The 27,881-nt window shown below is 42.8% G+C and overlaps 1 protein-coding gene across 1 annotated transcript in view; it reads left to right on the forward strand.

Moving 5' to 3' along the window:
• Positions 1-27,881, forward strand: part of csmd2 (CUB and Sushi multiple domains 2) — a 1,720,603-nt gene that overhangs the window by 1,552,187 nt on the left and 140,535 nt on the right. The window contains exons 42-46 of the mRNA XM_080211135.1: positions 4,837-5,025; positions 6,882-7,059; positions 10,947-11,092; positions 17,679-17,759; positions 23,614-23,727. Of these exons, the coding sequence (XP_080067261.1) occupies positions 4,837-5,025; positions 6,882-7,059; positions 10,947-11,092; positions 17,679-17,759; positions 23,614-23,727 (708 nt within the window). The remainder of the gene's footprint in view (positions 1-4,836; positions 5,026-6,881; positions 7,060-10,946; positions 11,093-17,678; positions 17,760-23,613; positions 23,728-27,881) is intronic.

A 27,881-nucleotide genomic window follows, 5' to 3' on the forward strand; every position in this document is an offset into this window, starting at 1 on the left:
GATTGGGGCCACAGAAATACCTGTCAGCTCTCCTTTATAATGGGTCCTTTATTCAAACGTACATATAGCCGCAGAGCCTGATCGAGAGACCCGGCAAGAAGAACACTGCAAGGCATTGGATTCACTGCAAGGCAACCCCCTGCTCTGGCTGCCAACTCCCCTCCCAATGCCTCTCCCCATGATACACCTTCCAGCATTGCTGACTTCGACCAGTGATCCAGCAATGATTCTTGGCCATGTCACGCCCTTGCCAGTGACATTACTGTTCAATAAAGCAGACAGCATCTGACTCCCCAGCCCCTCTTAAGTGGCTCTCAATTTCAGTTTTTAAAAGAAAAATTATTCATTAGTGCCGCAAATAGGTTTACATTAACGCTGCAATGAAGTTACTGTGAAAATCCCCCAGTCATCACACTCTGGCACCTGTTCGGGTACACTGAGGGAGAATTTAGCATGACCAATGCACCTAACCAGCACATCTTTCGGACTGTGAGAGGAAACTGGAGACCTGGAAGAAAACCATGCAGACATGGGGAGGATGTGCAGTCTCCATAAAGGCACTGACCCAAGGTGGGAATCGAACCCTGGTCCAAGGGAAAGGCCTGCCGCTGGCCTGCCAGGTGCCCCAGAATTACAAGATGTAACCGGCCTTCTCAAATGAAACAGCAGGTGGCTCTTGCTGGCTCTTCAGCTGGCAGCTAAGACCTCTGATGCCTCCACAAGATTCCGCCCTCTCCACTTCAGTCACTTGCTTATCTGAGCACGCATGAGGAAAATTGCCTCTGTTTATACACTTTCCCAAAATGCATCAATACATATTAACTAAAGGATGCCACATTTCTGTTCTTCAATGTCAACTGACTTTGCAATAACCATGTCACTAGGTAAGCTCATTATGCCAGCCGATATATCAGGAAATTAGAGACACACGTCAATGGCTTTAGATTTTTGGATCACTGGGGCAGTTTTTTGGAGAGGTGGGACCCATACAAGCTTGATGGGTTGCACCTGAACTGGAATGGGCCCAGTTCATTGCTGGGAGGTTTGTTTGTGCTGTTGGGGAGGTTTTAAACTAATTTGGCAGGGAAATGGGACCCACAATAGACGTATAGTTAGGAGCAACATGCAGTCAGACATAGAAGGAAAACTAGGTCAGTCCATCAAGCAGAGAAGACATGGGCATCATAAGGGAGGATTGGAAGGCTATAACTTGCATCTACTTTAATGCTAGGAGACTGGTAAGACAGATGAACTTAGAACGTTAATCAGCATGTGGAAATTTGATATTGTTGCCATTATTGAGACCTGATTAAAAGAAGGGCAGGACTAACAACTCAACATTTCAGGGTATGGAAGTTTCAGGCATAATAGGGAGATGTAAGAGAAGAGGGGACATTGCATTCTTGATAAAATAGACCATCACTGCAGAAATGAGGGAGCATGTCTTAAAAGGCTCTTCAAATGTGACCAAAATGGTGGAGCCTTAGAAATAAAAAAGGGGTGATCACTTTGCTGGAATTACATTACAGATCTCCCAACATTCAGGGAAGATAATGGAACAGATATATAGGCTAATCACAGAGAGGCACGAGCGGAATAGGGTTGTAGAACTCGGAGATTTCAGCTTTGTCAGTATTAATTGGAATCACCTCAGTGTGACGGGATTAGACTGGGGTGAAAATTTTAAAGCGCACTTTTTGTGCCGGTACGTAGATATTCCTCCTCAAGATGGGGCAATGTTAGACGTCATCCTCGGGAATGAAGCCGGACAACTGGGGCTAGTGTCAGTGGATGAGCATTTTTGAGATAATGATCATAACTCTCTCAGATTCAGAGTCATTATGGCAAGGGATAAGGATATTCCAGTCATCAACTGTCTGAATTTGAGGAAGGCCGATTTCTATTTCATTAGACAGAATCTGGCATATCTGGACTGGGAACAACTACTTGCAGGAAAATAGAAAGTGGGACTTCAGAGCTAACGTGTTCCTCGAAGACTGAAGGATGGCAAGCTCAGGGAACTCTGGATCTCAAAGGATATTGAGGATTTGATAAAGCAAAAAAGGAAGCATATGGTGGATGTAGAACATTAAAAACAGAGGAGGGCCTTCAGGATTATCGAGAGTGTAGCAAAGCATCTAAAATAGATATTAGGAGGACCAAGGCAGCCATGAAATACCATTGGCAGATAAAAGTAAGGAAAGCCCCAAGGCATTTTATAAGGGAATTAAGAACAAGAGGGTGATCAGGAAAAGAATGAAGCCCATTAGAGACCATAGGAGTAATCTGTGCATGTGGGTGAGAACATTTCTCATCTGTATTCATAAAGGAGAAAGACATTATCGCTAGAGATTTCATTTGGGATGATAAAGTTCGAGAGTACATTAAGTTTAATAAAGAGCAGGTATTAGATGTTTTAATGGGCATGCAGGTGCATAAATCCCCAGGCTTGATGAGATCTATGCAATGGAAGGTGTGAGAAGAGATTGCAGGAGTCCTGATGGGCATATTTAAGTATTCGCTGGCCACAGTTGAAGTGCCAGGTAACTGGAGGGTAGCTAATGTCATACCTTTATTCAAGAAGAGGAGCAGGGAGCCAGCTAATCACAGATCAATTATTCTAATGTCAGCAGTATGGAAATCATTGGGAAAAGTTCTGAGGAACAGAATTAATCAACACTTAGAAAGGCAGGGATTGATCAATGATAGTGTGGATTTGTTGGTGGGAGACCCTGTCTAACTAATGTAATTCAATTCTTTGAAAAGGTAATTAAATATATTGATGAGGGTAGTGCGGTTGATATGGTTTATATGGACTTCAGTAAGGCCTTTGACAAAGCCCCACATGGAGAGCTGGTCCAAAACCTTAGAGCTTACGGGATCTAAGGAAAATTGGATCCAAAATTGGCTTGTTAATAGGAGGTGAAGGGTGCTGGTGTAGGGCTGCTTTTGTGATTAGCAGCCTGTGATCAGCGGTGTACCACAGGGATCGGTGCTAGAACTCTTGCCATTTGTTATTTACATTAACGACTTGGATGTGAATATAGAAAATATAATTAGTAAGTTTGCTGATCACACAAAAATCGGTGGTGTTACTGGTAGTGAGGAGGATAGGCCTAGGCTCCAGTCTGATATTGATCAGCTGATAAGTTGGGTAGAGCCATGGCAGATGGAATTTAATCCTGATAATGGTGAGGTCATGCGTTTTGGAAGGTCTAATAAGAGCAGGATACACACAATGAATAAGATTAAGATTTACCCCCGTCCTTGGTGGGTATTGAGGAACAAAGGGACCTTGGTGCACAAGTTCACAGATCCCTGAAAGTGGCAGGACGGGTGGGTAGTGTGGTGCAGAAGGAATACGGAATGCTTGCTATTATTAGCCAGGGCGCAGAATACAGGAGCGAGGAGGTCTTTGTACAACTTTACAAAACATTGATTGAGCCACAAACGGAGTATTGTGTGCAGTTCTGGTTGCTACACTCTTGGAAGGATGTGATTACACTGGAGAAAGTGCAGAGGAAATTCGCCAGGATGCTGCCTGGGATGGAAATTTTCAGCTATAAGGAGAGACTGGATTGGTTGGGTTTGGAATAAAGGAGGCTGAGGGAGATCAGATAAAGGTATACAAAATTATGAGAGGCAGAGATAGGATAGATCATAAGAATCTTTTTCCCATGGAAGGCATGTTTGTGACCAGAGAGCATAGGTTTAGAGTGAGGACTTATTGGTTTAGAGGGGATTTGAGGAAACATTTTTCTCATCCAGAGGGTGAAGGAAATATGGAATGCACTGCTTGAGAGGGTGGTAGAGGCTGGTATTTGGACAACATTTAATAAGCACCTAGATGAGCACATAAATCACCAAGTGCTGATACATGGGGGGATTAGTATAGATTGGTATTTGATGGTTGGCATAGACATGGTGGGCCAAAGAGCCTATTTCTGTGCTGTATGACTCTATGGGCAGGATTGTACAGCCTTGTTTGCCCCGAAACTGTAAAATCCTGCCAGAGGTTAACAGACCTTTGCATTGTCCAGGTCTTACCCCTTATGATTCCCATGGTGGGTGGGATGGGAAAATTCAACCAATGACATGGCAAAGTCCCCATGTGCCGTTCTCCTGCCCGATCATATGTTCCCCAGCACTAAATCCACCATGGTGAAGAGAACAAGAATCTACCCACAATGTTATGCTGTGAACTATGCAGGTTAAGTTTTTTTCATTCCTTCATGAGACATGGACATCACTGGCTGGCCAGCATTTATTGATCATCCCTAGTTGCCCTTGTTCAGAGTCAACCACGTTGCTGTGGCTCTGGAGTCACATGTGGGCCAGACCAGGTAAAGACAACAGATTTTCTTCCCTAAAGGACTTCAGTGAACCCGGTGGGTTTTTCGAACAATCGACAATGGTTTCATGGTCATCAGTAGATTCTGAACTCCAGTTTTTTTTTATTGAATTCAAATTCCATCATCTGCCATGGCGGGATTCGAATCTGGGTCCCCAGAACATTAGCTGAGTTTCTGGGTTAATAATCTAGCGATAATACCGCTTAGCCATCACCTCCCCAACGTAATTCAAAAACAGTTATTCACGTGCTTCCTTTCATTACTAGTAATTTAGTAATTGGTTTGTGGTTTGGAAATAGTATTTTTATATGAAAATGAATGCTTCTATGTACTTTTGAAGATTGATCAAGCCTATTTATTTGCTCTTAACGAATTTCAGCAACTTTGCTCCATAATACTCAACTGTTAGACAATATGCAAAATATCTCTGAATAATAGAAACTTAACAGAAATGCACAGTTGAAGTTCACTACCTTTCTTTCAGCATACGAGTTGCATGAATGTCCGGATCCCCTACCGTTTGCCAATGGCATCGTCACGGAATCTGGTTACAATGTCGGGCAATCAATTTCCTTTGAGTGCTTGCCAGGTTATCAGCTTATTGGCCACCCTGTTCTAATCTGTCAGCATGGAGTTGACAGAAACTGGGATCACCCTATACCAAGATGTGAAGGTTTGTCTTATCTCTTTTATTGTGATCAGTGACCATTTATAAAATGCTTCAAACATTTGAACAGTAAAGCTCATTGTGACGGGGGGAAGCATCAGCTGACATGTTCTGTGTTCATACCAGGAGTTTTGGTAATTGATAACTTTAATTTTGATCGAATAGTAAATGCAATGTATTTCATTTTAAAAAATGTGCACTATATGCGATTAGTCCCTTGGTCGTACAGAAGTTGAATATTGCTGAAAAAAAAGACATGTCAAAGCTTTTCACCTTGCACTGATCAGGACTTCACAAGAATACCTGTATAAGGGGAAAATAACAATTTATATTGCATGAGAAGAGAATGCTGATTAAAAGAGACATTGCTATGGAGAATGCACCAGTTGATGGTGACTGACACTTAATTGCCAAGCATCGTTTGAAATTCAAACCTGGCTGCTTGACCCTATTTGGTTAGGGCATTGCCCTGGGGAATTAATCAATGAATGGCTATCATTTATTTTGTTTTGCTGAAGTAAACGCAATGTGTGCATGTGTTCTTTCTGTCTATGTATTAATCTATGTAACTTCCAATGCACACAAATGTGCCATGCTGCTAATCTTGGACTGGTTGTCAGCATAACTTTTAATACACTGAACGTTATTTTGCAAATTTCAGAATCACACCTGATGTTGGACACTGTGTTTTGAGTTTTGTAAGCATGGGCTGGTTGGGTACGGTCTGTATCTTGCCCATTATGCACAGTAGCTGCAACATGCTGTTTGATATGATCTTCCAGTCTTTGGGATGTATGGCCTACGTCCCTAATATCACATTGGCATTGAAATTAAGGTTGTCATTTGGGCTCAAAGTGTGGCGCATTTGCCCCTACTAAAAACTACATATATAGCTCTATATATCTACATATGCAGCTTTATGCGGACAGAAAGAACAGGTATGCACATTGCATCTGTTTCTGCCATACAAAATAAATGACAGCCATTTGCTGAAGAATTCCTCAGTGTAATGCCTTGACCAATCCACCTTATTTAAATCTCATACAATGCTTGGCAGTTTTTTGTCAGTCTGGTGCAGTTTTCAACTGTCTCTGTCAACCAGTGTTGCCTTGCCAGCCAATCAACATTTTCCTCTCATATGCAGAGTACCCTGATGAGCACAAAGTGAATAGCTTCAACCTGTCTCTTTCTCTTGGTACTAAATCAGACTATTCAATGTGTAATTGTAGGTACTTAGCACCACAAAATCTACATTCAAGACACTTTTCAAAATAGAGTTTTAATGCTTGAATATGTATTGCTTGTTGCATATATATTTTACAAATAATGGAATGGTTGAATGAAATAGGAATAGTAGAAATTCAGCTATTTTATTAGAATATCTGCATTGTCTTCCTATCTTATCTATTATTACCTGTAGTTTAGAGACCAGAATTATTCTAAAATAATTTTGTCTGATCAGTATTTTCTAATGCTACTAAAACCTGAATATGGAATACGGATTCAACTTTCATTTGTGATACCTGAAGGTAGTCCAGGCTTTAATTGTTAAGTGATAATACTGATGTCAACTTGATATCTGTGCAACACTAATTCTAAGCTACTCATAGCCAAAAATCAAAGTGTCTGCCACATAGTAATTAGTTAATTGTTTCTGGTGTTGCCTTTTTAATCACAGTGATAAGCTGACAGTAGCATTTGCATTTATCTTATATAAAAAACTCTCCTAGCTGGCTATCAGATATGCGCACAAAACGTATATAGTTTGCTTTTTAGAATAATTATAACAAGTTATTTTTGCCAACCGGTTTGACACTCATTTGTTGCCCTAAAGAGAGTTTTTTTTTCCCTTCTGTTTTCAGTTCCCTGTGGAGGCAATATCACAACTTACAATGGCACAATCTACTCTCCTGGCTATCCAAATGAATATCCGAACTCTCAGGATTGTACATGGCTAGTGACAGTGCCTGTCGGCTACGGGATTCACGTCAACTTAACACTGCTGCAAACTGAAACCGGCAATGACTTTATTACTATATGGTATGAATTTTTATTCAACCAAGGTCCAACTTTTGTGGCACATTTGAACGTGTTTCACACTGGTGCCTCACTTCTTAGTGCACTGCAAATTTATATCAGTTGGGATGGCGACACAGCAGCTGAGGATATTGGCCGAGTTACACCTGGTTAGCACTCTCAGTAAGAAGTCTCACAACACCAGGTTAAAGTCCAACCAATTTATTTGACAGTAAACTCACAAGCTTTCCTTTTGGTTGGACTTTAACCTGGTGTTGTGAGACTTCTTACTGTGTTTACCCCAGTCCAATGTTGGCATCTCCACGTCATAACTACGATAGCACTCTCAGTGCCAGGGGCCCGGGTTTGATTCCCAGCTTGGGTCACTGTCCGTGTGGAGTTGCACATTCTCCTCATGTCTGCGTGGGTTTCCTCCGTGTGCTCCAGTTTCCTCCTGCGGTCCAAAGATGTGTGAGTCAGGTGAATTTGTCGCGCTAAACTGCCAGGGGGACGAGCTAGAGTAAATGCATGGATTATGGGGATAGGGCTTGGGTGGTCAGTGCAGTTTCAATGGGCTGAATGGCCTCCTTCTGCACTGCCAGATTCTATGACATTAGTAAGCTGAAAGCAAAAAGGACAATATTGCAACAAAAACAGGAAGTGCTGGAAAGTCTCAGCAGGTCAGGCAGATTCTGTGGAGAGAGAACAGAGCCAATGTTTCACATCTGGATTACCCTTCATCAGACCCAGAGACCCTTTGTCAGCTCTGACAAAGAGTCTTCCAGACTCAAGGTATTGGCTCAACTCTCTCCGCTCAGATGCTGTCAGACCTGCTGAGATTTTCCAGCATTTTCTGTTTTTGCTTCAGATTCCAGCATCTGTAGTATTTTGCTTATATCTGAGGAAAATACTGCAGATGCTTTGAAGCAGAAAAGGCTCCAGCAACCCAGGAGTTTATGGAAACAAAAGGTCGATGATGCCAGAAGTGCAGATCACCTCATTGGCCATGTAACTCCAGGCAACACAGTGTTCCCAGCACCAGCCAATTATTTTCCGCTTCCAAATGTACCCAAACCTATAGGAGCTTTTTCCAATGTTTCTAAATTTTCCATTCTTCCCTCCCTCTCTTCTCAATCTTCTGGAGCCATTTGCACATCTTGTGGTTCTCTGACACAGATTTTATTTTCATCATTTATTTGATTTTCATCTTTGTTACCACACCATTTTCCTCTCTGTCTAAGGGCGTCATTGTGCCACCGTGCCACCATTCTTATGTCAGCCTGCTGTCATATATATTTTGTATTTTCATGTAGGTCATTATAAATTTCAAAATGGAGACAAGACATTGGTGTGATCATGAGACAGTTAACCTATTGATCAGATGCAGTGAATCACCTCCCAGATCAATATGCTGGATTTATGATGCCTATATTTCGTGATAAAACTCTATTGCTTCCCTCCTCTCCCACTGTACATTTCTAATGATTGACTGAGGGCGGCACGTGGCACAGTGGTTAGCACTGCTGCCTCACTCCACCAGGGACCTGGCTTCAATTTCGGTCTCTGGTGGTTGTCCGTGTGGAGTTTGCACATTCTCCCCATATCAGTGTGGGTTTCTTTTTGGTGCTCCAGTTTGCTCTCACATTTCAAAGATGTGTGGGTTAGGTTCATTGGCCATGCTAAATTGTACCTTCGTGCAAGGAAGATTCTTAGGGTCAATACATAGGGTTGCAGGGGTAGGGCCTAAAGGTGGGATTGTTGTCAGTGCAGGCTCAATCGGCCAAATGGCCTCCTACTGCACTGTAGAGATTTTTATGATTTAATCAACTCCTGCTCTACATCAAATTACAGACCTTTTTTTTCCTCCATGGCCTTTTTCTCTGGCCTCTGGTCCTCCTTAACAGCTGTTTTGTCTGTGTCATCTCCAATCTCTGACAAAAGGCAGTCAACTGGAAGCATTAACTCCATGTTCCTCCTCATTGAAGCTACCTGACCTGCTGAGGTTTCTCAACAAAATTCTGTTTTTGGTTCCCTCATGGATATTGTTTCAGGTTGTGACCAGGGGGAATATGGATTTAAATTGTAAATTAAGCCAGTGTGAATGTCACACAGATCATTTAATTTAGTGTGACCTGCAAGACCTCAATGGGAGTTGGCCCTCAGTATAAACCTGGAGCAAGGAAAAAATTTATTCATTTTGATCGGAGCTAAAGATAACCTCAGAGATTTAATAAGAACCTTCCCACCTCAGTTAACCATTAGAGATGTACAGTGAGAGAAGGAGAAAGCAGTATAATTTATCGCAAAACATAAGCATCATAGAATCTAGCACATTGATCTGAGAAGTGTTTCATTGCACCTGTTTTGGTCAATAGGTTAACTGTCTCATGATCACATCAATGTCTTTTCTCAATTTTGAAATTTATAATGACCTACATGAAAATACGAAATATGTATGACAGCAGGCTATCATAAAACTGGTGGCATGGTGGCACAGTGGTTAGCACTGCTACCTCACAACGCAGGGGCCTGGATTCAATTGCAACCGCAGGTCACTGTCTATCTGAAGTTTGCACATTCTCCTTGTGTCTGCGTGGGTTTCCTTCGGGCGCTCCAGTTTCTTCCCACAGTTCAAAGATGTGTGGGTTCAGTTGATTGGTCATGCTACATTGACCCTAGTGTCAGGGGATTAGCAGGGCGAATTTGTGAGATTACGGGAATAGGGCCTGGGTGGGATTGTCTCGGTGCAGACTCATTGGGCCAAATGGCCTCCTTCTGCACTGTGGGGATTCTATGAGTCTTATCTTTCTTTCTGCCTCAGAGGTGGCCTTGCCATAATCTGTCGAGGCCAAAAGTTCTTGAAGTCTCTCACTCAACCTCTTCCCCTCAAGACCTCAAAGTCAGTTCAGGTGACAATTCTGGAAGAGAAGAATTGAGGGATATAGCAGAAAGCAGAAAGATAGCCTTGATTATCAAAAGGTGAGTTTGGTTCTCAGGGCATTATTGGTACCTGAAAAAAAAATGTCATGGGAGTGAAATTCCTCCTCGTCAGAAAGTTGGCATTGGGGTCAAAATACAAAACAAAACTCGTTGGAACAGATGAAATAGGTACAGAACCATAGAATCCGTACAGTGCAAAATGAGGCCATTTGGCCCATTGAGTCTGCACAAATCACAATCCCACCCAGACTCTATCCCCGTAACATCATGTATTCACCTTACTAATCTCTCTGACACTAAGTGGCAATTTAGCGCAGCCAGTCAACCTAACCTGCACATCCTTGGACTGTGAGAGGAAACCAGAGCACCCAGAGGAAATCCATGCAAACACAAGGAGAACGTGCAGACTCCACATAGACAGCAGGGCTTGGAAGGTGATGATAAGTTCTTGCTGAGTTCCAAATTCCTCATCCATCCACAAAAAGCTTTTATTCCTTTGTCCAATACAACTCTATCTACCTCTGCCTTAAAAATATGTGGTGATCCCACTTCCACTGCCTTCTGAGGCAGAAAGTTCCAAAGTTGCACAACCCCCTTGAGAGAAAAAAAGGTTTCCTCATCCCTGTCTGTAAGGATGACCCCTAATTTTAAAACAGGCTCCCTCAAGTTTTAAACTTATCCACAAGAAGAAAAATCCTTTCAACATACACTTTGTTAATATCATTCAGGATTTTACATACTTCAATCAGATCACCCTCACATTTCTAAACTCGAACGGAAGCAAGCCCAATCTGTCCAACCTACCCTCATGAGCCAAAGCATTCATTCCAAATAAACATCCTCTGAACTTCATCCTGTAGCTATACTGATTATTTGATAAAACCTGTTGGAAGAAAGTCTTGTGTTTCATTTCCTTTTATGTATCCCGTTTGCTCAGGTAATTCATTTGATGCTAAATTACCTTCTTTCAGGGACGGAGCTCAGCAAAGTGCCCCCCAGCTGGGAGTGTTCAGTGGAAGCTCGACTAAAGAATCCACGTACAGTTCTTCGAACCAGATTCTTTGCAAGTTCCACAGTGATACGGCACATGGAGGTCTATTTGTTATAAACTTTTATGGTCAGTGTATATATTTTTTTACAATGTATTCTGCTGGGTGCAGTAACACTTGCATGATTCTGATGAAACTTATTGAAAATATGATTGAAGGTGACACTCACATTTGTAAAAAAAATGTCACTTTAAGGATTTGAGCTTTAAAATCCTGTTTGGGTAGGTGGTTTCAGTTTCGAGTGTTGAATCGTCCAGCGAAATAGTTTTAGATAGTGTCAGATTTTTTGCACCCATAACGCCAGAATCACATTAATATTCCACGGTTACCAGTGTTAGAGAGCATAGATTGCCCTGCTGTTCTGAAATACAGTCCCAGGTAATGTTCCATGGCTTTGACCATCTCAATCACATTGGAGCTGGAAGTTTACCACCTCGTGGAGTGGGTGAGGCTCGCAAAATGGCATTTTCCATTGGCCTTGGGCGGGATCTTATGAGCCTTGGCAGGCGAAGCAGTAAAATTCCAGGAAATAAATCTGAATATACCATTCTGGGCAATGGAGCAAATACTACTGATAGCCCCCTTGTCCAGAATTGGGCATTGAGGGCCCAAGGAAGTTGAATTTCCCCTTTAAGCTGTTCTTTGTCTGAAACTTTACTGCAGCTTTGGTATAGATAAACATGTTTTCTTTTGGGAGAAAGCGTCAAGCTGTAAATGTGAATCTTTTGTACAACTGTGTAATCTGTTACCAGCCTGGTACCAGCTGAGAGATATTGACTCTTCAATCAGTAATACATTACAACTTGACTTAGTCAAAGGCATTTCCCAGTGGTGTTACCTTCGAGAAATGCAAAATCTTCTGGAGAAGGAAAGAAAAATGTTGTAACTAAACTGATTTCTTTTTAACTTCCCACCGCAGTTCCCTCCTGATCAGGTGAGTGATAAGAGTATGGCCTGAATTCCCATTGCTCTCAAATCTCAGCACACACACGTTGAATCAATGTGACATTTCTATTTATCGCTTCACTCCACTCCTATGTCATGTCCGAAATGCTTGATTAGCATAGAACGATGACCAGTTTTCCTTATCACGACTGAGAATGGTTTGAAAACATCCAAACTCATTTAATTTGGAATCGTCAGCAACAGCTACTTGTTGTAAAGAAAAGACAAGACTAGCATATATCAGTGATTACTGTCAGAATATGCCAAGTTTCTTTATATCCAGTGTTGATGTATACTCTCTGTTGTAACATAGGAATTTATGTCCCTTTAGCAACATTACAATAGCAGTGGCCAGCACAGTGGTTAGCACTGCTGCGTCACAGCGCCAGGGACCCAGGTTTGATTCCCGGCTTGGGTCACGTGTGCGCGGAGTCTGCAGTTTGTCTCCCTGCCTGCTTTGGGTTTCCTCCAGGTGCTCCAGTGTCCTTCCACAGTCCAAAAGATGTGCTGGTTAGGTTGCATTGGCCATGCTAAATTCTCCTTCAGTGTACCTGAACAGGCGCCAGAATGTGGCAACTACTGTGGGATTTTCACAGTAACTTTATCGTGGTGTTAATATTTGCCTAACTGTGACAATTTGAAATAAACTTTACAACAAATTGTACCAAAGGTGCCTCACAATGTTCGGTTGGGCCTGAGCAGGAGTAGAAAAGAGCCAAAATGCTTTGATGGGAGAAGGTCATTGCATTGCTAACCACTGGGAGATATGAAAGAATTACCTGGGATCCCAAGGAGAAACCCTGTTAACCATCCCTTCCACTTATTCTAATTCTAGGCTAGCTAAATCATATCCATCAGCCAAATATACCCCTCAAGTACTTAGAATGCTACCTTGTAAGCAAAGACAAGTTATTTTCATGTTTTTATATCCTATTCTTTGATTTAACCCTGATCTGAGCCTGTATTTTTGAAATGGGAAGCACGTGGGAGCTCAGCACCATAGAATAATTATGATGAGGATATTCATTTGACCCATCTCATTTTATCCACGCAAAATTACACTAAATTTCTCCCATTATTACATTTGATTTCCTTTTACCCGAGTATTGCTGAAAACAGATACCTTTTGCCGAAGCTTTTCACCTGTTTTCAACAATACTCGGGTTAAAGAAAAATCGGACATAACCATCCATTCTGGTATTGGCGTCGCTCAACCTAATTCCTCGCTTCCCTTGTTCATCCATTTAATTCATCAGTTCATAAATGCGAGCTGATGCATTTTGGTAGGTTGAGCCAAGGCAGGACTTACTCACTTCATGGTGGGGTGTTGAGGAGAGTTACAGAACAAAGAGATCTCAGGGTCCATGTTCATAGCTCCTTGAAAGTGGAGTCACAGGTGGACGGAGTGGTGAAGAAGGCATTCAGCATGCTTGGTTTCATTGGTCAGAACATTGAATACAGGAGTTAGGACGTCTTGATGAAGTTGTACAAGACAATGGTAATACCACACTTTTCGCAAAGGTAGGGGAGTCTAAAACTAGAGAGCGTAGGTTTAAGGTGAGAGGGTAGTGATCCAAAAGATTCCAGAGGGGCAATTGTTTCAGAGAGGGTGGTGAGTGTCTGGAACAAGCTACCAGAGGTAGCAGTAGAGGCGGGTACAATTTTAACTTTTAAAAAGTATTTGGACAGTTACATAGGTAAGATGGGTAGAGAGGGATATAGGCCAAACACAGGCAATTGGGACTAGCTTAGGGGTTTTAAAAAAACGCGGCATGGACAAGTTGGTGCAGAATGGCCTGTTTCCATGCTGTAAACCTCTATCAGTTGCAGTTTTATCTGCCAGTTTTAGAGTAAAATATACATTTCAGTCACTATTTTTGTGTAAACTGTAACAGCGAGCTCCTATCAATCGTCACTTTCTGGGTCTGAGGACAGCAAGGCTGAGCTTCAGTATCAAATCTTTTTCTCACTAAAGCTATCCTATAATGTCCCTGGGCTCTGCTAAAATATAATTGTGTTGGATATGTCAAATACGTTAAAAGAGTAGCTTTGCCTGAGCAGCATATCATTTGAAGTATGAATGCTAATTTAATTCAGCATTTCCACTGGGAGGAAAGCTAGAATCTTAAAAGCCGCTTTGAACATTGAGAGCAATAATGTGACTGTAATACACTCCATATCGTTCTCCTGTAATGAATTCATTTTTTACTCTCTATGCCACGGCTCAAGCTCACCTATGCAACATGGAAATTAGCCACTTAATGACAAGTATACAACTCATTATAGGTGGTTGACAAGAGCTTCGTAATGACGGGGAAGGCGCTATTCTTCTCCCAGTTAAGAAGCTAGGTCACAGCTCACCTCCAGTAATGAGCTTCGTTTTTCCTCATCTTCTGACACCCACCTACAACTGGGTTGTTTAGGCCTAATCATTATACAATGCTGACGGTGTTTCTTCTCTGAGCTGTCAGTTTAATTACCATAACAAGTGAATTTTTGCTCAATCTGAAATGATAATTTGAAGTAGAAGAGTATAGAATTGAAGTCATCCAACAGTTGTAAGAGAATTCACAAAGCTGATGGACAAACGCACGCCTTTGGTTGTGCTTTTTTGTCATTGCTACAAAAGGCAAAGATACCACGTTGGAGAAAACTGGGTGTTGCACTGGGTCTGAATGCCATTCTTCCTTCTTTTCCATTTAATCTGAATTGCACCTGACTGACAGGACACCATCCACCCCCACCCCCACTGATGATTTTAACATTACTAAGGTTCTTCCAGCGTCAGTTCAGTTTCTGGTGAATCATCAGCTCAAAACTGCTGATAATTAGCCACTAACTGGAAATAAGCTGGCAGTGCCACCCAGGCAGACCCGTTAGGATGGCTGCTGTGGAAAACATGAATATCGCACTGGTGCAGCAAAGGGTGCTTTCCAAGACTCCCTCGAGGTGTGTTATTGGGAATTGTGTAAGGAAGCTAGTTTTAACTAGTTCAGCGCATGCCCAAAGGCCGCTTGAAGCTGATTTTGAATGCCGTGACTAAAGGATCATTGCCGGATACAGACATTCTTTATTCTAAGACTTCAAGCTAAATAAACATTTCAGGTGGAATATTGGAACGTACCAGAGTGTTCATACATATCCCTCACAACAAGCTGCTACAGCTACGTTACAGAAGAGAAAAATGCGTACACTTGAGATTCAGAAAGTACTGTTGCTTCGCGACAAATAATTTAAATGAGCAATTGTCTTTGGCATGTTTTTGGCTTTCTCCCGGTGCCTTTAATCATATAATTGGCTGGCTTCCTGAGATTTAAATTTATCAAAGCAAGCTGGAATTGTGTGTTGGTTAAATCAAATTCAGATACATTCTAGAGATCCCGGATCATCCACAATGGTTCGCAAGAGCAAAAATTACATTATGCTGCCTCACACTCAGTTACCAAGGATGGTAACATGATATCAATGTTAGACCATTTTAAAAGCAGTTGTCCAACTCCGCCAAGCACCATAAATTGGTGTTGAAATGGAAGCCAGGAAAACTGGCTGCACTTGTGACAGGGCGAGGGGAGGCAGGAGGCAATCTTTCCTTCGTAACTTTTCCAAATGATTTGCTAACTTTCCAGCTCCTAAATGTTAGAATGTCACCAGTGACAACATTGGCTCTGTTGTAATGTGACCAATGGTAATAAGTTGTAAGGGTCAGCTCTCAGAACGATGTGATTATCAGCTCAGCAACTGACTCAGTATAAATAAGAACTTGTTGACAATTGTTAAATTGCTTGGAATGGCCTCAAGTTTGAAGTAATGAAGTTTCTTTATTAAACTTTGTCTTTGATTTTTAAGTTTGAATAAGTTTTGTTATATTTTTATTGTCTATTGGATGAGTTCCTTCTAGATGAACACTAAAACTAATTGCCTATGTGTTTTAGTTTCCTCCAAAGCCCATGTTCACCATTATAATGATCTTATCCTCATTGTAAATTCTATCCTGGCCTTTATCCCTTGCAGCAGTATCACTTAAAACCATTTGCCCGTCTCTGACCTTAGAACTGCACATTTCAAATCATCATCAATGTTATTATTCCAAACATGGAGGTCATTTGGAAACTGAGATTCATGAATAGGTGGGATTAGGAACTGGGCAGGTTTGAAGAAGACATCGGCTGCAACACCATCCCTCTACCTACATTGAACTTTAAGGTTAAAATCTCAGTGATACTCAAAGAAAAACCAGTGGCCCTCATTTGCTTGAAACTATTCGAAGGTAAAATTTGATTTCACCAGTAACATATAATCTGCAAGAGTGAATTGGTAGGTCATTTTATATCCCATTTGGCTTTTCATTTACAATGAAAAAGGTTTGGGATTCTCTCCCCAAACCTGTCTTTCTCTCTCCCTTCAGCCACTTGCCTCATGTCTTCTTCTCTCGCTTGGTGTCCGTTGCTGGTTGTGCTTCTTGAAGCACCCTTGAAACTTTACCACGTTAAGGGTACCATATAAATGACTGTTTTTTGTTATTTCCCCTTTCCTTCCCCTTAAATAAAAGAGGTCCTGTTGCTGAGAAAATCTGGAGAAAAGGGACCACATTGCCCGACTGGATTGCTGACTTGTACCTAGTTGGGTGTTGTTCTAAAGAGCTCATATTGCACCCATTTATTGTTCAGATTTTATCAGAGATCATGTTTCTTGTATTTTTTTCATACCTGTTCCACCTCTCTCTGCTTGTTTGCCTGGCCTTTCCCCTACAGGACTCCCTTGTTCCTCTGCTGACAGATGTGTCTTTGCAAACGGTTGTATGTGCTGCTACAGTTCAAGTCACTAACCCAAACTCCCCTGCACCTCATTTTCACTTGTAGGTGAAATAGCTTGTCAGAGGCCACTGTCCCTTCACAAGACTCCCTTTATTTACAAACACTATTCCACTCCAAGAGTGCTTCAGATGCATAATCAGAATCCAGAGTGCCAGAAGACCTTACCTCCAAATTTTTATATAAAAGTGAGGCTCCCTGATTAAACCAGTAATTATGAACTTAAGCAAATGCGAGGTCACTTGACACCAGGTTATAGTGAAGTCACCTGATGAAGGAGCAGTGCTCTGAAAGCTTGTGATTTCAAATAAACCTGTTGGACAATAACCTGATGTTGTGTGACCTCTCACTTTGTTCATCCCAGTCCAACACTGGCATCTCCACATCATGACTGCAATCAGGGAGCTCGTACTCCAAGAGGCCAACCTCATGTGCCTTGTTGAAGTCATTACAGTAGGGAATAAACTGATTTGACATTTTAGTAGAGACTGGTGAGGAACCACATCCCAGGAAAGTTTCTCTTTCACTGCAGCAGCTGAAGGTCCAGTGGACAACGATAAAGGTAAATTGAGTAAAAGGAGGTATTATGGGGGGAAGAGAAATGGAGCACGTTGAAGTGGAATCTTTCAGACTTGTGTTTCTCTTTCCATTTACTGGACCTCTTATTTGGGTGAAACTGGTCACACAGTGCTCAAAGTTTCTGGCAAGGTCCCTCCTCAAAGCTCTTAAGTAATTACAAAACTAAGTAATTACAAACTACCTTAAAATACCTCAAAAACCTGTCCACTTCCTTGGGATGACCTTTTCATGCCTTAAGAACAGCCTATAATTTAGGGGAGGGTGAGATATAGTAATTGTAACTTTAATGTTAAATTGTGTCATTCTTATTGTTTCGCAGCCTATCAGCTGAGGAAATGCCGTCCCCCTGTCTCTGTACCAAACGCTGAAATATTCACGGAAGATGAAGAGTTCGAAATTGGTAATTGTGCTCGCTATTTTTGGTGCCACTAATCACACCACTGATTTGAAGAGGATCTTTCAGTTTGTCACTCAAAGTGAAAATTTTGGCTCAACTCTCATACTTTGAGGTCATCTGGAAGCTTCAGGCCATCCAGTGAGGACTGAAGCATTTAATGATCTCTTCGTTTTGGTGCATCTGGAGATCCTAGCCCTAACTATCCAGAGACATTTGACCCCAGTATAAATGCTTGGGTATGGAGGTCATGCAACAAAGCAGAAAATGCCTGCCCTGAGGAGAAATGTCGAACATTCCTTGGAAACACGGTCAATGCCCCCAGCCCTTCATCAGGGCACAAATAAGGGCATAGAAAAATTAAATAAAATTTGGGAGGTTTAGGTCATGTTGTTACTGCTATGATGATAGCTGATTGTTTGTGTGGGTGGACTTGAATTGTACGTGGTAGTTGAATCAGTACTGTTTGAAGGCCAGGTAGCACATGTTAGGGAGCTAGCCAGCAAGGCAGATTACATGCTGGTCTTCTTGCATTACAATCTGTGACTTTGAGTGTTGTTCTTTCAGCCTGAGATGTGGCATTAGCAATGAGGATGCATGCGGAGATATTTAGGAGTGTGTCATGGCATTTGTTTGGAGCAGTCTGCAGTCCAGGGAATTGAACTGTTTAATCCAATAGGTGATGCTGAACTGTCAGGATGTAATGGAAAGTATGGCTTACAAGAGTTTGAATTGTGTGCTGACAGTTGTGGTCTGTCTTGGATGGGGCGACTGGATAACAGAAAACACAGTGACAGGCTTTACTGTCCTTCAATGGCCTCCTCCTGCACTGCAGGATTCTATGATATAATGATACAATAATAGATGTGTCGGTGAGCAAGACACGAGAGAAAAGGCAGATTATGAGCATACAGTGAAAACTTTGATGAATCATTATCTTTTGACTCCAAATGCCTTATTCCAAAGGTATCTGTCAAGTGGGATAAAGAGTTGCCCAATTTGTGACACCTGGAATATTGTGTGCAATTTAGGTCCCTTTATCTGAGAAAACATGCTCGTGCTATAGAGGGAGTGTAACGAAGGTTTATCAGACTGATTCCTGGGATGGCAGGACTGATGTATGAGGAGTGATTGAGCCATTTAGGATTAGATCATAGAATCCTACAGTGCAGAAGGAGGCAATTCGGCCCACTGAGTCTACACCGGCCTCAGTCCCACCCAGACTCTATCCCTATATCCCAATGCATTAACTCTAGCTAGTCCCTCTGACACTGAGGGTCAAGTTAGCATGGCCAGTCAACCTAACCCACACATCTTTGGACTGTGGGAGGAAACCAGAGCGCCAGGAGGAGACCCGTGCAGACACAGAGAGAATGTGCAAACTCCACACTGATGATGACCCCAGCTGGGAATCGAACCCAGGTCTCTGGCGCTGTGAGGCAGCAGTGCTCGCTATTGTGCTACCGTGCTACCCAAAGTCAAAGTGGAGAAAGTGGGCATTCACCGGAGTTCAGAAGAATGAAGGGGATCTCACATAAACCTATAAAATTCGAATAAGATTTGACACAGTAGATGCTGGAAGGATGTTCCCAATGGTGGGGGTGTCCAGATCCAAGGGTATAAGATCTGGGGAACATCAATGTTGATCAGGAGATTCTGGATCATGATGCACAGAGGTTGCTGTAATTTTTTATGCAGACCGCAGAAAGGGAGTTACTTTGATGTGATGCCTCAGGCTGCTGAAAGGGGACTAAGATGCATGCACCATTTTGCCTCCAAGCTGTACACTGTCATTTCCAAGAAGGGAAACACTGCAGTCACCAGGAGGAGGACTGTACAGCAGAAACGCTCCATGTGCCAAAGACTAGCAAAGTGACAAAAAGGCAGCAGTAGATGGGCCATATGTAGGGGCTGAGGTGAAGCTACAGCCAGCAATCCAGAAACCCAAGCCAGAACTGTTGAATGAAAGCAGGCAGCTTGCTATCCAGAAGGAATACATGCTCAACCAATTTATTGGAGTTTTTTGCAGGTGTCATATGTGCTGCGGGTAAAGGGACATCAATGGGAGCACCAATGGATTCCCAGAAGGCATTTGACAAGCTGCCACAGCAAAGGTTATTGCGGAAAAATAAAAGCTGATGATAACACATTGGCATTGATAGGAGATTGGCAGGAAATAGAGGGTGGCCATAAATGGATCTTCTTCTGCTTGGCGAGATGTAATGAGGAGTTTGTCACCAGGATCAGTTCTGGCTCTCAAATGTTTTCAATTTGTCTGAATGAATTGACTGAAGGAGTAGAAGGTATTGTTGCTCAATTTACTGATGATACGAAGATCGCTAGGAAACTAAGTGGTCAAGAGGACATAAGGAGGCTGCAAAGAGACATAGTTCCATTAAGTGACAGGGAAAAGTTCTGGTAAATGGAGTACAATGTGGACTGATGTGAAATTATGGTGAGAAATTGCAGAGGTTCAGAGGGATCTGTGTGTCCCAGAACATGAATCACAAAAGGCTTGTACGCAGGTACAGCAAGTAAGTAGGAAAGCTAATAGAATGTTATTGTTTCTTGCATGGGGAATTAAATACAAAAGTAAGGAGATTATGCTTCATTTATACAGGACACTGGTGAGACTACACTGGGAATACTGTGTGCAGTATTGGTCTCCTTATTTAAGGAAGGTTGCATTATAAACTGTTCAGAGAAGGTTTACCAGACTAGTACCAGGAACGTGCAGAAACAAAAAGAGAAAATTCTGGATAAATTCAGCGAGCCTGGCAGCATTTGTGGAGAGAAAAAGAATTAGCGTTTCGGATCAGAATGACCCTTCTACAGGTTGTCTAATGAGGAAAGATTGAGCAGGCCAAGCTTATATTGGCTGGAGTTTATAAGACTGAGAGGTGACTTGATTGAAACATATGAGATCCTGAGGAGTCCTGACAGGGTCAATGTGGAGAGGATGTTTCCTCTTGCGAGACAGTATAGAATGAGGCATCACTGTTTAAAAATAAGGAGGCACCCATTTGAGACAGATGAGAATTTTGAAATTCTCCTCCCAAAAAGAAAATGAAAGCAAGGTGGTAATGTTTCCAAGGCTGAGATCCTTGATAAACAGGAAGAGCGGGGGAGGTGGGGAGGCTGATCAAAGGTTATCAGGGGTAGGCAGGAGGTTACAGAATCAGCCACGGCTGATGGAGCAGGCTCGAAGGGCCAAGTGCTCTACTCTTGCTCCCAGTTCATATGTTCGTATAAAATGCATTGGTTCCAGAGGGGATGATGACACTTCCTAATCCTGATGCGATGACCAGAGTTCCTGAGACTTCAGACAGATCCCGGCGCAAGAGAACACTATTGAAGCAAATGTGAAGATTTTGTGTGTTTGTCGACAGAACAGAAATTGGAAATCGAAGTTCCAGAAAGTGAGACCCTGAGCAAAAAACACCTTGAAATTATGTTGTATTGTGAGGCTCTAAAACTCCCTGACATTTGCAATTGAAGAAATTAATTTACTCAAGTGAGTTTGGAAAATTATGAATTGTTAAATTTGCTTGCAAATTTCATTGGAGTATGTTTAGTGTGGGGTGGAGCCTAAGCTATAAATACCAAACAGATAGACCATGGGCATGTTTTGGCCTAATGAGGGAGAGTTATCATGGTGATATTTGATTCTGTGTATGGACCTGTGTGTCAGATATTATGCAGTACTTGGGTAAGATACGTTGACATACAGGCTGTACTATATATGGGGTTACCTGACTTAAGGATGAAAGGTCAGATATCACATGGGAGTTAGCCAGCATGGCAGATTAAGTGCTGTTGTTCTTGCAGTTGAATCTGTGACTTTGAATGTTATTCTTTCAGCTTGAGATATGACAGTAACCTTAAACCCAAAGGTGAAGTTGCACCCTGACAGGCCAATATGGCTTGTTTCTGTCTGCTAGCAAGGAAACTCCCAGCCTAGGAGGTCACATTCATTACTTTTTGAGTTTTTTGATTCATTTGTCTATACCTATTTGTCTCCCACAGATGTGGTCAGAAGTTGTAAAATGTATGGGTCGAGTATCCTTAATCCAAAGCCCTCGGGGCTAATTAAGTTTCGATATTCAGATATTTTTGGCTTCCAGATGTGTGCTGTATGTACGTATAGGCCTACTTGGATTAAAATAGCCCAAGTCGAGACTAGCTATAGTCTACAGATAAGGGGCAGCATGGTGGCATAGTCGTTGGCACAGCTGCCTCAGCGCCAGGGAGCTGGTTTCAATTCTGGCCTTGGGTGACTGCAAATTCCACGCGGACATGTTCTCTCCGTATCTGCGTGGGTTTCCTTCGGGTGCTTCAGTTTCCTCCCATACTCCAACGACCTGCAGCTTAGGTGGACTGCCTGTGCTAAATTGCGCCTTAGTACCCAAAGATGTGTAGGTTAGATGGACGAGCCATAGGAAGTGTGTGGGACAGGGCGGGAGAGAAGGTTTCGGTAAAATACTCTGTTGAGAGAGTTGCGCAGTCTCAATGGGCCAAATGGCCCCCATCTGCCCTGAAGGAATTCTATTCTAAATACTAGATTGTTTCTCCATTTGCCCAATCTCTCACATCCTATTTCATCCCTGTTAACATTCATTACAGCTGTCTTATAATATTACATTGCTTTATTAATATAATTGAAAATTGTTCAGTTTTTGGGTGTATGGATAAAGGATATTCAACTTCTTTTATTTCATCCCATGTTCTGATTTTCCTCTGCTCAGGGTGCCTGAACTATGTAAAGAGCATAGTTTATGATTGCTAGGTGATTTGGTCCTGGTCTTCATCAGAACTGCTACAGATCTGACTGCTTTTGTCCAGACCCTGTTCAGCACAACCCCACACCCCCTCCTGCCATTTCCACTGTCAGGTGACCACATCCCCTTCCCAGCATCCATCATCCAGCCCCCAGCCTCTGCTGTCCACCACCACTCTTCCCACCACCCCCTCCTCCAGTCTCTCCTGATCAATTCCACACATCCTCCATTACCTGGGCCCTGATCTTCCATGTCTGTTTTCCACCAGCCTGCCTTCTCATTTTGCTGTTTTCCCCACCCCGCTCACATCCAACCTCCCTCGTCCTGTTGCCCTGGCCTCCACTTCTCCGTTTGCTGGTTCCACCATTGCAGCCTCTCCTTTCTCTTTCACCCCAGACATTCTCTCTCCCACCTTTTTCCATAGGGACAAGGGTACAAAAGTCTAAGGACATGTACCAACGTACTCAAGAACAGCTTCTTCCCTGCTGCCATCAGACTTTTGGATGGACCTACCTCACATTAAGTTGTTCTTTCTCTATACTCTGGCTATGACTGTTACACTACATTCTGCACCCTCTCCTTTCCTTTTCTATGAATGGTATGCTTTGGAGAGTGAGCAAGAAACAATACTTTTCGCTGTATGTTAATACATGTGACAATAATAAATCAAATCAAATTAAATCTAAATTTCCTCTCCCGGTTCTCCCCAGTGCAATGCCCCCTCACCCCCCACCTCCCCCAACCCATTACCTTCCAGGTCAGACTCGACCAGCCTTGGCCCCTATCAGCCCCCAGCCCCATCTGTCCAACCACTGCCCTCTCCATGACCTCTCTTTGATAACTGAGATTAAATCATCTTTCCATTCCATAGTCTGTACTGTGTGGATCAGGCTTTACTCAGTTCACCAACATCGCCTGGGTGGGAGGCTGAAGTCACTGGACCAGAAGCAAAGGCATTTAGGATCCATCGGAATGAATTTGGGTTAGCAGTGAGGAAAAGGAACAAGGATTTCTGAGATATACACCAGTCAGTCTGCTTGGTTTGTGTGCACTGCATTAATTCTGCTCTTTCCTGCACCAAGGTGACATTATCAAGTATCAATGCATTCCTGGATTTACACTGATCGGAAATGAAATATTAACGTGCCGTTTGGGAACACATCTCCAGTTTGAGGGGCCGCCTCCATCCTGTGAAGGTACGTAAAAGAAGACATCAAAAAACAGTCAATAGTGAGTCAAGGACTAATTGTAGGGGCAGTTAAATTCTACTTCCAATGTGTGTCTCAGAGTCGTGCTTTTGCCCTGATTGTGTGGGGGTTTTGGTTTATTTCAATTTTCTCATTTCTGATGCTGTTTTGCCCGTATTAGCAGCCACAGCTGAGTAACCACTGGCTCACACCTGATGCTCTTTCACAGCATCCCTGCAGTTTTACATGTGCACTCTCCATGGTTCTTCAATCCATTGATTTACATTTGTTTCATTAATTTATAACGAGAAACAAACTTGAATCAAATAGTGCAAAATCTTGTATAGGTCAAAATAGACCATGTAACAGGACTGACGGCACCATTAGCAACAGTGTAAGGAATGCATCCAGGCCAAAGCGTCGTGGGAATGACAGTCCCATTGCTAATTAGGAGCAGAAGCAGATATGTGTAGGACTAGCAGTACTGATTTTCACTGAGGAACATATCCATGACTGTACAAAGCAAGCCTACTGACAACACTGCAACTTGGATAGGGAACTGTACATAACAATATTGACAGTGTGAGAATGTGTGAGGAGTGTATCTGTATCTGTGTATAACAGGGACTGTGTGAGGAGTGTATCTGTATCTGTGTATAACAGGGACTGTGTGAGGAGTGTATCTGGATCAGTGTATAACAGGGACTGTGTGAGGAGTGTATCTGTATCTGTGTATAACAGGGACTGTATGAGGAGTGTATCTGGATCAGTGTATAACAGGGACTGTATGAGGAGTGTATCTGGATCAGTGTATAACAGGGACTGTGTGAGGAGTGTATCTGGATCAATGTATAACAGGGACTGTGTGAGGAGTGTATCTGGATCAGTGTATAACAGGGACTGTGAGAGGAGTGTATCTGTATCAGTGTAAAACAGGGACTGTATGAGGAGTGTATCTGGATCAGTGTATAACAGGGACTGTATGAGGAGTGTATCTGGATCAGTGTATAACAGGGACTGTGAGAGGAGTGTATCTGGATCAGTGTAAAACAGGGACTGTATGAGGAGTGTATCTGGATCAGTGTATAACAGGGACTGTGTGAGGAGTGTATCTGGATCAGTGTATAACAGGGACTGTGTGAGGAGTGTATCTGGATCAGTGTAAAACAGGGACTGTATGAGGAGTGTATCTGGATCAGTGTATAACAGGGATTGTGTGAGGAGTGTATCTGGATCAGTGTATAACAGGGATTGTGTGAGGAGTGTATCTGGATCAGTGTATAACAGGGACTGTATGAGGAGTGTATCTGGATCAGTGTATAACAGGGACTGTATGAGGAGTGTATCTGGATCTGTGTAAAACAAGGACTGTATGAGGAGTGTATCTGGATCAGTGTATAACAGGGACTGTGTGAGGAGTGTATCTGGATCAGTGTATAACAGGGACTGTGTGAGGAGTGTATCTGGATCAGTGTATAACAGGGACTGTATGAGGAGTGTATCTGGATCAGTGTATAACAGGGACTGTATGAGGAGTGTATCTGGATCAGTATATAACAGGGACTGTATGAGGAGTGTATCTGGATCAGTGTATAACAGGGACTGTATGAGGAGTGTATCTGGATCAGTATATAACAGGGACTGTATGAGGAGTGTATCTGGATCAGTATATAATAGGGACTGTATGAGGAGTGTATCTGGATCTGTGTATAACAGGGGCTGTATGAGGAGTGTATCTGGATCTGTGTATAACAGGGGCTGTATGAGGAGTGTATCTGGATCAGTGTATAACAGGGACTGTGTGAGGAGTGTATCTGGATCTGTGTATAACAGGGGCTGTATGAGGAGTGTATCTGGATCAGTGTATAACAGGGACTGTGAGAGGAGTGTATCTGGATCAGTGTAAAACAGGGACTGTATGAGGAGTGTATCTGGATCAGTGTATAACAGGGACTGTGTGAGGAGTGTATCTGGATCTGTGTATAACAGGGGCTGTATGAGGAGTGTATCTGGATCTGTGTATAACAGGGGCTGTATGAGGAGTGTATCTGGATCAGTGTATAACAGGGACTGTGTGAGGAGTGTATCTGGATCAGTGTATAACAGGGACTGTGTGAGGAGTGTATCTGGATCGGTGTATAACAAGGACTGTATGAGGAGTGTATCTGGATCAGTGTAAAACAGGGACTGTATGAGGAGTGTATCTGGATCAGTGTATAACAGGGGCTGTATGAGGAGTGTATCTGGATCAGTGTATAACAGGGACTGTGTGAGGAGTGTATCTGGATCAGTGTATAACAGGGACTGTATGAGGAGTGTATCTGGATCAGTGTATAACAGGGACTGTGTGAGGAGTGTATCTGGATCTGTGTATAACAGGGACTGTATGAGGAGTGTATCTGGATCAGTGTATAACAGGGACTGTGTGAGGAGTGTATCTGGATCAGTGTATAACAGGGACTGTATGAGGAGTGTATCTGGATCAGTGTATAACAGGGACTGTGTGAGGAGTGTATCTGGATCAGTGTATAACAGGGACTGTATGAGGAGTGTATCTGGATCAGTGTATAACAGGGGCTGTATGAGGAGTGTATCTGGATCAGTGTATAACAGGGACTGTATGAGGAGTGTATCTGGATCAGTGTATAACAGGGACTGTGTGAGGAGTGTATCTGGATCAGTGTATAACAGGGACTGTGTGAGGAGTGTATCTGGATCAGTGTATAACAGGGACTGTATGAGGAGTGTATCTGGATCAGTGTATAACAGGGACTGTGTGAGGAGTGTATCTGGATCAGTGTATAACAGGGACTGTATGAGGAGTGTATCTGGATCTGTGTATAACAGGGGCTGTATGAGGAGTGTATCTGGATCTGTGTATAACAGGGGCTGTATGAGGAGTGTATCTGGATCAGTGTATAACAGGGACTGTGTGAGGAGTGTATCTGGATCAGTGTATAACAGGGACTGTATGAGGAGTGTATCTGGATCTGTGTATAACAGGGGCTGTATGAGGAGTGTATCTGGATCTGTGTATAACAGGGGCTGTATGAGGAGTGTATCTGGATCAGTGTATAACAGGGACTGTCTGAGGAGTGTATCTGGATCAGTGTATAACAGGGACTGTATGAGGAGTGTATCTGGATCTGTGTATAACAGGGGCTGTGTGAGGAGTGTATCTGGATCAGTGTATAACAGGGACTGTATGAGGAGTGTATCTGGATCAGTATATAACAGGGACTGTATGAGGAGTGTATCTGGATCAGTGTATGACAATGTGATTGATGCATAGGATTTTTTTATAAGCTTGGTGCCTTCACTGACCATTTCCCAGTTTCTGAATGCACCAGTTAGTTGCAGACTGAGTTTGATCACGCGTGGATATGATGCCAGAATATTTGTGAGTGAAGTCTCAGAAGAAAAGAGATTTGAAAGTGAGTTTCAGACAGGCTGCTAAACATCATACTGTGCTGTGTTCATCTGTAAAGTTCCACAATGATCTTTAGTCACTTAAACTGCAGAATCGCTTTGAGTTTGCTGCCTTTACACACGTAAGGTTTCTGCAGCTTCTGAACACGCCATGATGAAACACGGCTACTCCCTTAATTTCAAGTCGCCTGTACATTTGTAGGAATGAACAGAAGAAGCACGATTGTCCTTGCCCTTTGTCAGGGCAGGAGCCCAGGAACCGCAGTGTGGTATTGGAGAGAAAAGCATTATTCAGTGCACAACATCACCACCTATTGGTGTGAAAGTAGAAATGCATGAAGAGAAAAAGAATTTGGTGCTGAACAAACGTGAAAAAGCCTCGAAGGGAGAAGGCTCTTTCCATGCAGAATGGAGAATTCTCTCCATGTAGACTGGAAGAAGAGGGCAACAGACACCAGGTTGGGATTGGAAAGTCCGCACCCGAGAGGGAGTACAAGGGGCTTCAATTTCACCAGTTGTCCTTTTCAAAACCCAGTTAAGCTTCAGGGCTAAAGTTTAACCTGGAGTCCAAGGGTGTTCGGTGGATTGGGCCATCCAAAATTACCCCTGAGTGACGGGGGGCTGGCAGGATAAATAAAGGTTACGGGAATAGGGCCTGGATGGGATTGTGGGCAGTGCCGACTTGATGGGCTGAATGACCTCCTCCTGTACTGTCGGCAGTCGATGGCTATTTC

This window comes from Carcharhinus amblyrhynchos, chromosome 24, assembly GCF_965287045.1.
Source record: "Carcharhinus amblyrhynchos chromosome 24, sCarAmb.v2.hapA, whole genome shotgun sequence".
NCBI lineage: Eukaryota > Metazoa > Chordata > Chondrichthyes > Carcharhiniformes > Carcharhinidae > Carcharhinus > Carcharhinus amblyrhynchos.